Here is a 12,739-nt window from a genome sequence, read left to right on the forward strand (position 1 = left end):
TGAAATGGTCAAGATTTAATTTATAGTGGCAAAGTTAGTTTGTTTCTACCATACTCATAAAGCAACTTCACACCATTCAGTGCATTTCAATGGCGAGGCAGCTAGCAAGATGCTGTTTTGCAAAGCTAACGGCAGAGCAGTGCATCTTAGAGAACAACTTTTGTATTTCCATGTTTAACCATGCATCTGCCCTTGCCAGAAGTTGCTGTAGTATTTGCGCAGAAATAATGGCAAGCACCATTAGCTTTGCCACTCTTTTGACAGAAAATTATGATCCATTAAATACTCAGTTTTCACAAATGTAGACATTAGGAATGTAGAACCACTACAGTGGGTATAGAGCAGTTAGAAGAGATTGTTCAAAGAGAGATCGTATAATAGAAGTTACTGAAACTTAAAGTAGATATGTTATCTAATATTTTATGTCTGAAGATTCTGAGAAAAGCCAGTTAAAAATAACATAAGTTCTGACTATAAAATATGAAGTTTCTGGACAGCTGTGTACAGCTTTTGCTGATGTTCCAAGAACAATCTTGCCAGCTTCACTAAGTCCAACATTCAAAGAGACACTGCACACTGATCAACATTGGCTAATATGGCAAATTCACTGTTATTAAAGGATTTAAAGATGGCGTTAGTCAGCAGGCTGCAGAGAAGTGAGCTGCTGGAAGTTTTAGTCAGGGACAGCTGGCACCGTGTGCTGGCCACTCTGAACCAGGAGAATCTCATTCTGAGCTGCGAGCAGCTCGGGGACCCCTCCACCTGGAATTGTCTCACCAACGGAGCCGGCTCACAGAGTCCTCAGCCCGGATTCCTAAGTCCAAAAGCCACCGGGATCCGCAATGCCTACACCGAGTTCCCGGAACAAATCCCCGAGACCATCAGCAACAAGAAACGAAGCGTCAGGGTCATCAAGCACAAAGTCGGGGGCCTGGGGATCAGCATCAAGGGAGGCAGGGAAATCAAGATACCAATCCTGATCTCGAAGATCTTCAAACGTCTGGCAGCCGACAAGACCGAGGCTCTATATGTGGGGGATGCCATCGTAACACCCTAGATACCTATTCCCAGCTCCCCCCTCGCACCTCCTTCCCCTGCACCCCCTCCCCTTCGCACCTCCTTCCCCTGCACCCCCTTCCCTCCACCCCCTTCCCTCCACCTTTCCCCCCACCTCCTCCCACCGGCATCCACCTATCCCTGAGCAGGGTCCCGAACAACCCCACTGCCTTGTGAGCATCTTGGGAGAGATCAAGGCTAAGGGAGTAAACCCTAACAGAAAATCCGGAGTGGAACCCCAAAGGCGGTCATGTGCCACCTTTGGCATGTTTCTGGCAGTTCCTGCAGCCATACCAGTGCCAAACGTTGTGCTCTGCACTCCTTTGGACAAAAGAAGTAAAGAAGGTACCAGCCCTTCGTTTTGCAAGCTGGAATGTCAGAACTATGTGTCCTGGCCTGTCGGAAGACCTCACACAAATCAACGATTCTCGGAAGACCGCCATCATTAACAACGAGCTCAGTAGACTCAATGTGGACATTGCAGCACTTCAGAAGACACGCCTCCCTGCGAGCGGATCTCTAACAGAGCAAGACTACACCTTCTTCTGGCAGGGTAGGGAACCTGAAGAACCAAGACAGCATGGAGTGGGCTTCTCCATCAGAAACTCCTTGCTCAGCATGATAGAGCCACCTTCAAATGGCTCGGAACACATACTGTCCATCTGACTGCTCACTGCCTCTGGTCCAGTACACCTACTCAGCATTTATGCTCCAACACTCTGCTCCCCACCTGAAGTTAAAGACCAGTTCTACGAGGAACTCCATTATATCATTAGTAGCATCCCCAGTACCGAACATCTGTTCCTGCTGGGGGACTTTAATGCCAGGGTTGGGGCCGACCATGATTCATGGCCCTCCTGCCTTGGACGCTATGGCATTGGAAGGATGAATGAGAATGGATAGAGACTGCTTGAGTTGTGTACCTATCACAGCCTCTGCATCACCAACTCGTTCTTTCATACTAAACCCTGTCACCAGGTTTCTTGGAGGCACCCAAAATCACGTCGTTGGCACCAGCTGGACCTCATTGTGACAAGGCGAGCCCCTATAAACAGCGTTCAATTCACACGCAGCTTCCACAGTGTGGACTGCGACACCGACTACTCCCTGGTGTGCAGCAAGGTTGACTCAAACCATCACTCCAAGCAGAAGGGCCGCCCGCGCATCAACACTAGTAGAATTTCTTATCCACAGCTGTTACACAAGTTTCTAAATTCACTTGAAAAAGCCCTTCAAAACACTCCTACAGGGGATGCAGAGACTAAGTGGGCCCACATAAGAGGTGTTATCTATGACTCGGCAATGACCACCTATGGCAAACGTGTGAAGCAAAACGCAGATTGGTTTCAATCTCACTTTGAAGAGCTGGAACCTGTCGTAGCCGCTAAGCGCATTGCACTGTTGAACGACAAGAAAGCCCCCAGTGAGTTAACATCTGTAGCACTTAAAGCAGCCAGAAGCACTGCACAAAGAACAGCCAGGCGCTGCGCAAATGACTACTGGCAACACCTATGCAGTCGTATTCAGCTGGCCTCAGACACCGGAAACATCAGAGGAGTGTATGATGGCATTAAGAGAGCTTTTGGACCAACCATCAGGAAGATTGCCCCCCTCAAGTCTAAATCAGGGGACACGATCACTGACCAACACAAGCAAATGGACCGCTGGGTTGAGCACGACCTAGAACTGTACTCTAGGGAAAATGTTGTCACTGAGACCACCCTCAATGCAGCCCAGTCTCTGCCAGTCATGGATGAGCTGGATGAACAGCCAACAAAATCGGAACTCAGTGATGCCATTGATTCTCTAGCCAGTGGAAAAGCCCTGGGAAGAACAGCATTACCCCTGAAATAATCAAGAGTGCCAAGCCTGCTATACTTTCAGCACTCTACGAACTGCTTTGCCTGTGCTGGGATGAGGGAGCAATACCACAGGATATGCACGATGCCAATATCATCACCCTCTATAAGAACAAGGGTGACTACGGGGACTGCAACAACTACCATGGAATCTCCCTGCTCAGCATAGTGGGGAAAGTCTTCGCTCGAGACGCTTTAAACAGGCTCCAGAAGCTGGCTGAGTGTCTCTACCCTGAGGCACAGTGTGGCTTTCGAGCAGAGAGATCCACCATTGACATGCTGTTCTCTCTTCGCCAGCTACAGGAGAAATGCCATGAAAAACAGATGCCCCTCTACATTGCTTTCATTGATCTCACCAAAGCCTTTAACCTTGTCAGCAGACGTGGTCTCTTCAGACTACTAGCAAAGATCGGATGTCCGCCAAAGCTACTAAGTATCATCACCTCATTCCATGACCATATGAAAGGCACAATTCAACATAGCAGTGCCTCATCAGACCCCTTTCCTATCTTGAGTGGCGTGAAACAGGGCTGTGTTCTCGCACCTACACTGTTTGGGATCTTCTCCCTGCTGCTCTCACATGTGTTCAAGTCTTCAGAAGAAGGAATTTTCCTCCACACAAGATCAGATGGCAGGTTGTTCAACCTTGCCCGTCTTAGAGCGAAGACCAAAGTACGGAAAGCCCTCATCAGGGATCTCCTTTTTGCTGACGATGCTGCATTAACATCCCACACAGAAGAGTGTTTGCAGAGACTCGTCGACAGGATTGCGGCTGCCTGCAACGAATTTGGCCTAACCATCAGCCTGAAGAAAACGAACATCATGGGACAGGTCGTCAGAAATGCTCCATCCATCAATATCGGCGACCACGCTCTGGAAGTGGTTCAAGAGTTCACCTACCTAGGCTCAACTATCACCAGTAACCTGTCTCTAGATGCAGAAATCAACAAGCGCATGGGAAAGGCTTCTGCTGCTATGTCCAGACTGGCCAAGAGAGTGTGGGAAAATGGCGCACTGACACGGAACACAAAAGTCCGAGTGTATCAAGCCTGCGTCCTCAGTACCTTGCTCTATGGCAGCGAGGCCTCGACAACGTATGACAGCCAAGAGCGACGTCTCAATTGATTCCATCTTTGCTGCCTCCGGAGAATCCTTGGCATCAGGTGGCAGGACCGTATCCCGAACACCGAAGCCCTCGAGGCGGCCAACATCCCCAGCATATACACCCTACTGATCCAGCAGTGCTTGATATGGCTTGGCCATGTGAGCCACATGGAAGATGGCAGGATCCCCAAGGACACATCGTACAGCGAGCTCGTCACTGGTATCAGACCCACCGGCAGTCCATGTCTGCGCTTTAAAATCGTCTGCAAAAGCGACGTGAAGTCCTGCGATATTGATCACGAGTCATGGGAGTCAGTTGCCAGTGATCGCCAGAGCTGGCGGACAGCCATAAAGCCAGGGCTAAAGTGTGGTGAGTCGAAGAGACTTAGCAGTTGGCAGGAAAAAAGACAGAAGCACAAGGCGGGAGCTAACTGTGTAACAGCCCTGACAACCAATTTTATCTGCAGCACCTGTGGAAGAGTCTGTCACTCTGGAATTAGCCTTTATAGCCACTTCAGGCGCTGCTTCACAAACCACTGACCACCTCCAGGCGCTTACCCATCGTCTCTCGAGACAAGGAGGCCAAAGAAGCACTTTTATTAATGCTAGCTGCACAAACATCATCTAGATACAGCCAGTGACACTAACTGTGATATAAAATCTACTGAATCCTTAAAACCAGGTGACTGAGAGTATAAATTTTAGTATACAAGATACTCAGTGATATCGAAGAGGTAAATCTGGAGAGATGTGTCAAGGCAAGCCATATGGGCCAAAGCTCCTTAGACTGCACCTTCCAAACCTGCAACCTCTACCACCTAGTAGAACAAGGGTAGCAGATGCATGGGAACACCACCACCTACAAGTCCCCCTCCAAATCAGAGACCATCCTGACTTGGAGCTATATCACTTTTCCTTCACTGTTGCTGGGTCAAAATCCTGGAATTCCCTTCCTAACAGCACTGTGGGTGTACCTACACCATATACTTTAGGAAAGATGTGAGGGTCTTTGAGAGTGTGGGGAGGGGATTTATCAAGGTTAGATTGGAGAAACTCGGGTTGTTCTCCTTAAAGGGGAGGTTTGATAGAGGTGTAAGTGATTATGACAGGTTTAGAAAGCTGTTCCCATTAGCTGATGATACAAGGACTAGGGGACACAGATTTAAGATATTGGGCAAGAGATGCATGGAGGAGGATGTGAGGAAGAACTTTTTTATGCAGCCATATGAGCATGGTGGAAGCTGAGATGGTAAATGATTTCAGAAGGAAATTGCATGGGCACTTGAGGAAAATAAACTTGCAGGGCTACGTGAATAGAGTGGAGGAATGAGACTGACTGGATTGTTCTACAGGGAGTCCACATGTACTCGCTGGGCCGAATGGCTGCCTTCAGTGCTGTAATGACTCTGACTTTAAGGTGCATGGGTTCAAAAGGAAAATTTAGGTCAGATATCAAGGAAGACGTTCTTCCAGATAGGGTAAGGGAATAAAAAAAGCTTTGAATCAATAAACAGCACCAACTTTGTATTTATATAGAGTCTTTAACATCGTAAAACATCCCAAGGTGCTTCACAGGTGCAATATCCAACAAAACCTAACACCGAGTCACAAAGGGAGACATTAGGGCAGATGAATGAAAACTTTGTCAAAGAGGTAGATTTTGGGGAGCACCTTAAAGGAGGGAAACAAGGTAGAGAGGTGAAAAAGTTACAGGGTGTGAATTCCAGATCTTGGGGTCTTGGCAGCTGAAGACATGGCCGCCAATAGTGGAGTGATTAAAACTGGCGATGTACAAGAGACCAGAATTGGAGTGATGCAGTTATCTCAGAGGTTTGTAGGACTGGAGAAGGTTACAGATATAGGGAGGGGTGAAGCCATCGAGGGATTTGCAAACAAGAATGAGAATTGTAACATTGAGGAGTTGCTTAACTGGAAGCCAATGTAAGCCAGCGAGCACAGGGGTGATGGTGAATGGGACTTGGTGCAACTTAGGGCAGGAGCCACAGAATTTTGGATGACCTCAGATTTATGGAGGGTGACAGTTGGGAGGCTGGCCAGGAATGCATTGGAATAGTCCAGCTTAGAGGTAACAAAGGCATGGATGATGTTTGCAGCAGCAGATAAGCTGAGATGAGGTGGAGTCAGCCAATGTTACAGAGATGGAAATAGGTGTGGATATGTATTTGGAAGCTCATCTCGTTGTCAAATAAGACACCAACATTGCAAATAATCTGGTTCAGCCTCAGTTGCCAGTGACTAGGGAACAAAGTTTGTGGTGGAGACCAAAGACAGTGGCTTCAGTCTTTATATTTAGTTGGAGAAAATGTCTGCTCATGCAATATTGAATGTTAGGAAAATAATGTGACAATTTTAAGGTGATGGTGGGTTTGAGAGAAGTGGTGGTGAGATAGAGCTGGGTGTCGCCAGCGTACATATAGAAACCGACGTTGTGTTTTCGGATGACGTAGCTGAGGAGCACATGTGGATGTGAAATAGGGCAGAGCCAAGGATAAATCCTTGGGGGACATCAGAGATAATGATGCGGGAGCAGGAGAAGAAGTCATTGCAAGTGATTTTCTGGCTATAATTGGATAGATAAGCATGGAACCAGGTGAGTGTAGCCCCACTCAGCTGGACCACAGTGGAAAGGCATTTGGAGGAGGATGGTGTGTTCAATCAAGTCAAAGGCTGCAGACAGGTTGAGAAGAGTGAGGATGGATAGTTTACCATGGTTGCAGTCACAATGAAGAGCCAGTTATATTCTTTGATTGGAGTATTGCAGCTTTCCCTTTCTGGATTGATAAGCTGAGATGGGCTGTCTGGCTGTCCCAGTCCATTTTATTTTGTGACCAAATGCAGTGGTGTGGGTTTCTGGGTTGGTCAATTTTGCAAGCTGATTCTGAATTTTACCCAGCTCATTGAGAGAGCAATCCTTCAGCTGCTCTGCTTCTATTGTGCAGTCAGCTCACAGCTCTGCTGCTTCGCTCATCTCCCCCTACCCAACCCTGCTTTAGAAGGATTCTCATGGTAACAAGGCCAAAAATTGTAGCACATCTAATGAAATCAGACTAATGGCTTAAACTATTACTGGTCCTTCTTAATGACAACATATCCAGTAATAAAATAGCTAATATAAATGAACTCATCTTAATGTCTACTAGAATCATTCAGTCTGCTGTAATATTTTGTTTCAATGTTTAATGTCCCACATAATTCATTCAACAGAAGAAGTCATCATTCTGAGAATATTTAATGTTTCAAAAGGTAACGTGACTTTCTGATCTTGACCAGACTCGTGGGAGAAGCACCCAGAGTCTGCTGGGATAGATAGTTCACTCAATCATCATCTTCCTTTTAATTAGGCAATTTAAGAACAATGAAAGGTTGGAGTGCTTAAAAAGAATAAGAATAATAGTTTAAACATCCGTGGAGAAGCTACTTGTAAAATACCTTCCAAACAGATTCCAAGTACCCTGTGATACCACAGATTATGGATTCAAGTTCATTCACCTCAAACCTCAGAGTAGACTCTGGGGTATATATTGGTCTTGACCTATTTTCAGATGCTGGAAACTAAGGCTTTCCCAAAATTGAGCCTTTTGTCTCATATTAGTAACGGCAGTGAGCTGCTGGTGCTCGTTGCATCGTCAAAGACTGCTAGTCTGTCACCATAGGAACAGTTTGGGCTGCTTGCCTTTTTGGCAAAAGCTGTCAGGTAACTCATGGGTGGGTAGTTGGGGAAGAGAAGTTCAAGAGGGTCGGGGGGGGAGGGGGGGCGGCTAGTGCAGCGAGCACCGGTCCTTAGTACTGCCGTGGAGTCCCATTCCACATGAAAGTAAGAATGAAAAAACCTTTGTTGGGGCCTCCTGCCATCCATTTCATGACCACTGGTTAGGCCGCATGTGGAAGTGGTAATCCTGAGCTAAACAGGCCCACCATCTGTTTATCTCTGGGCAGACAAATTTCTTTCAGGGGTCCTCAAACACCTGTTAGACATATACGAGGAACTTAAAACTTGTTTTAATCGGGTGTCAGAGATGCCAAGAAAACCTCCTTTACTAATATAATACAGCTAATGCATGCGCAGATCTGACCATTGCACCTTATAATTGGTCCTTTATCCCTCCATTTTTCACCCGGAAAACTGGTGCATGAGGACCAATTTCTGCCCCACTTCCTGCCTGTGTTAATAAGTTGCTACATTTATCAAAAACAATTACAGAAAAAAGTCTTCACTGGGCTAAAATATTGAACTAACCTTTAGAAGTAAAATTCCAACTACATCAGTCAGCTGTCTTTAGGCTTACTTATGTTTATGAACACATACCTAGCTGAGGGAATGTTTTACTGCACGTGGCTGAAGAGAAACAATCTAGTACAATGGACTTTGAAAACATCAAATTGGTCCAGAATTACCTTCAGAGTCAAATTGAGCCAGAAAGGAGCATCAGTATTTTAAGATCCAAATGTGATATTATTGTATATGATAGAGGTCTGAAAAGCAGTTGTTACTTTAGCAATAGCTATTACATGGTAGATTTTGGAGGTGAAGACAAACAGTCTGCTATTGCAAAATTCTCCATGTTGGAGCAGAACATGACACATTTACTAACAAAAGCAATTTAAACAATTTCACAACAGTCACCTGTGTGCATCATAAATTTCATTTTAAATAATCACAAGTGGCAAAGTTAATTAGGGTAATTTTAATGCCCCAAAATGGGTGGGTTTGGGTCAGATGGGAAGTTGAAAGTTGACAATCTGAAACAGGAACCCAACCCACCTTTCACCCACCCATTTCCAGTTGTAACGAAGGCAGGATGAGGGGTGGGCATCTGATCCCCTCATAGGAGGCAAGTCAGTCGTTGAAGCCTTCTAAAGACGCTGTGTGCCTTCATTTTTACAAGGCCCCTATCTTTAACCACTTGGACCAGGTTTCTCAGGCCTCGGGAAATCCGGCAGTTAAAAGGCGAGAATGGCTGTATCCATCAGGTAAATATCTTTATAACACTGTATGTGGGCCTGGAAGAGCAGGAATGTTTCCACCAGGCCCAGTAAGCAAAATTGTAAACTCCGTCTCCCCACCTCCACGATCTCCCCCATCGCCGACTCCTCCCACCCCTGCGATTTTCCCTGAACTCCCCCTGCTCCAAACCACTGTCTACCCAGCCCCCACCCCTCCCACGATCTCTCTCCCAACATCCATAAAACCTACTTCCTCCTGGGCTACAGCCTTTTCCAGAGGCTTCCTCACCAATCAAGCAGCCAAGCCTGTTAATCAGCCTGACTTCTGGGCAAGGAATCTATTTATTAATAAATAGACCCACGCTGTAGAGTCAAAACTCGATGGCATTCAGGCAAACCTACTCTTCAGGGTTTCCTGACAGTAACTCCACCCCACAGTGCTGAAACCCTGCCCCAGTAAATATTGGGGCCAGTGTTTTGCTTAGTAATGGACACAGACTGCAATATGTGAAGCTTTAAAATCTATTACCTTTAATTTCACACTGTTAAATTTAACACTGTTCTACTGTTAAGGAGATTGTTCACAAGAATGCAGCTATAACTCATCTTACTGTGGAAGCTGAGATGTTATCATCTTGAAATGCAGTGCCATTTGGTAGTTTCATTAAATTGAAAAATGCCTATTTAAAAGTGTCAAACATTCAACAATTCCTGCTTTTTATGTATGCGTCATTATGTTTAAGTGTTGAGCATAAGATGGTGGAAAGCTTTTAAATCTGTCTTCTACACTGGTGTCGATTTTCATTACCTTCAATAAGATTGTACGTCATTATAGAGAGTGTAATCTGTTTTCCTTGATAACAGCTTGGCATTGCATGCAGTGTAAAGTGATAAACAATCTGCAATCCCCTTGTGCTCAGGTTCTTCATGATTGAAGACGGTAACTTCATGCTTTTACAAACCATTTGGAGTTGGGTAGCGAAAAATTATCTCTGCAAGCATCGACATGAGTATTAACCATTTTGTTTTGTGTAATGGCAGGTTTACATCCGGATCAAAGATGATGAATGGAATGTGTACAGGAGATACACTGAATTCAGAGCACTGCACACCAGGCTACGGACCAAGTTCCCTTCAGTGAATACCTTTCATTTCCCACCTAAAAAAGCTATTGGAAACAAGGTACCTTTACCATTTAAAAAAAACACATTGCTGATCTTCCATTATTTGAAATATGATTAATTCATATACTGGTGTTTTCAGTTGTAGATAAAACTGATGTGTTAAATTCAAGGGCGTTGCAAATCTATCTAGAAATGAGAGTAGCTTTTTAAATAGAAATAGGAACGTTGCTATGCTAATTTTTGTATTAGTTTTGAATTCTTTTTGGTGAATTTTTTTTGTACTCTTTGAAGACTTCCATGATTAAACATAATTGATAGGCGATCAAATTACAACAAAACTAACTTTCTTTTAAGGGGTTGTTCTAATGCAATATTTTGCTTGCGGCCACTGATATTACAACTAGAAGGGAATTATTACCATTTTGAAGGGCGAAAGAAGAGAGCAGAGCTTGAAAGAGATTGGGGTCAACTTCTTCACAGTGATGTCTCACACGACACTCTGTGATGTTATCATGATGCTGATGGACTCACAGTGTTGTACGTTCACCAATATTTTTTTTTACTCATTCATGGAATGTGGGCGTCGCTGGCAAGGCCAGCATTTATTTCCCATCCCTAATTGCCCTTGAGAAGGTGGTGGTGAGCTGCCTTCTTGAACCGCTGCATGTGGGGTAGGTACACCCACAGTGCTCTTCGGAAGGGAGTTCCAGGATTTTGACCCAGTGACAGTGAAGGAACAGTGATATAGTTTCAAGTCAGGATAGTGTGTGTCTTGGAGGGGAAATTGCAGGTGGTGGTGTTCCCATGCATTTGTTACCCTTGTTCTTCTAGGTGGTAGAGGTCACGGGTTTGGAAGGTGCTGTCTAAGGAGCCTCGGTGCGTTGCTGCAGTGCATCTCGTAGATGGTACACGCTGCTGCCACTGTGCGTCGGTGGCGGAGGGAATGAATGGCAACCCATCCAAAAACAATCCAACGGGCTGCTTTGTCCTGGATGGTGTTGAATGTCTTGAGTGTTGTTGGAGCTACACCCATCCAGGCAAGTGGAGAGTATTCCATCACACTCCTGATTTGTGCCTTGTAGATGGTGGACAGGTTTTGGGGAGTCAGGAGGTGAGTGACTCGCTGCAGGATTCCTAGCCTCTGATCTGCTCTTGTAGCCACGGTATTTATATGGCTGACGCAGTTCAGTTTCTGGTCAAGGATAACCTCCAGGATGTTGATAGTGGGGGATTCAGCGATCGTAATGCCACTGAATGTCAAGGGGAGATGATTAGATTCTCTCTTGTTGGAGATGGTCATTGCCTGGCACTTGTGTGATGCGAATGTTACTTGCCACTTATCAGCTCAAGCCTGGATATTGTCCAGGTCTTGCTGCATTTCTACACAGACTGCTTCAGTATCTGAGGAATCGCGAATGGTGCTGAACATTGTGCAATCATCAGCGAACATCCCCATTTCTGACCTTATGATTGAAGAAAGGTCATTGATGAAGCAGCTGAATACAGTTGGGCCTAGGATACCACCCTGAGGAACTCCTGCAGTGATGTCCTGGAGCTCAGATGATTGTGCTAGGTATGATTCCAACCAGCGGAGAGTTTTCCCCTGATTCCCAATTGACTCCTGTTTTGCTATGGCTCCTTGATGCCATACTCAGTCAAATGCTACACTGATGTCAAGGGCAGTCACTCTCACCTCACCTCTGGAGTTCAGTTCTTTTGTCCATGTTTGAACCAAGGCTGTAATGAGGTCAGGAGCTGAGTGGCCCTGGCGGAACCCAAACTGACCGTCAGTGAGCAGGTTATTGCTAAGCAAGTGCCACTTGATAGCACTGTCAACGACATCGTCCATCACTTTACTGATGATTGAGAGTAGACTGATGGGGCAGTAATTGATGGGGTTGGACTTGTCCTGCTTTTGGTGTACAGGACGTACCTGGGCAGTTTTCCACATGGACGGCTCTATACCAGTGTTGTAGCTGTACTGGAACACCTTGGCTAGGGACGTGGCAAGTTCTGGAGCACAGGCCTTCAGTACTATTGGCGGAATGTTATCAGGGGGTCCATAGCCTTTGCAGTATCCCGTGCCTTCAGTGGTTTCTTGATATCACGCGAAATGAATCGAATTGGCTGAAGACTTGCATCTGTGGTGCTGGGGACATCGGGAGGAAGCAGAGATGGATCATCAACTCGGCACTTCTGGCTGAAGATTGTTGCAAATGCTTCAGCCTTATCTTTTGCACTGATGTGTTGGGCTCCCCCATCATTGAGGATGGGGATATTTGTGGAGCCACCTCCTCCTGCTAGTTTAATTGTCCACCACCATTCTTGACTGGATGTGGCAGAACTGCAGAGCTTAGATCTGATCTGTTGGTTGTGGGATTGCTCAGCTCTGTCTGTCGCATGCTGCTTAAGCAGTTTGGCATGCAAGTAATGTCATAGAGTTATACAGCACAAAAACAAGCCCTTCGGCTCATCGTGTCTGTGCCGGCCGTCAAGCACTTAACTATTCTAATCCCATTTTCCAGCACTTGGCCCGTAGCCTTGTATGCTATGGCGTTTCAAGTGCTCACTGAAATACTTCTTAAATGTTGTGAGGGTTCCTGCCTCTACCACCTCTTCAGGCAGTGCAGT

At 45.8% G+C, this 12,739-nt stretch overlaps 1 protein-coding gene across 4 annotated transcripts in view; it reads left to right on the forward strand.

Moving 5' to 3' along the window:
* The window catches only part of snx29 (sorting nexin 29), a 659,344-nt gene that overhangs the window by 547,534 nt on the left and 99,071 nt on the right, over window positions 1-12,739 (forward strand). For all 4 annotated transcript variants that reach the window (XM_068056248.1, XM_068056249.1, XM_068056250.1 and 1 more), the window contains one exon: window positions 10,026-10,166. In XM_068056248.1, coding sequence (XP_067912349.1) covers window positions 10,026-10,166 — 141 coding nt within the window. The remainder of the gene's footprint in view (window positions 1-10,025; window positions 10,167-12,739) is intronic.

This window comes from Heterodontus francisci, chromosome 24, assembly GCF_036365525.1.
Source record: "Heterodontus francisci isolate sHetFra1 chromosome 24, sHetFra1.hap1, whole genome shotgun sequence".
NCBI classification, from domain to species: domain Eukaryota; kingdom Metazoa; phylum Chordata; class Chondrichthyes; order Heterodontiformes; family Heterodontidae; genus Heterodontus; species Heterodontus francisci.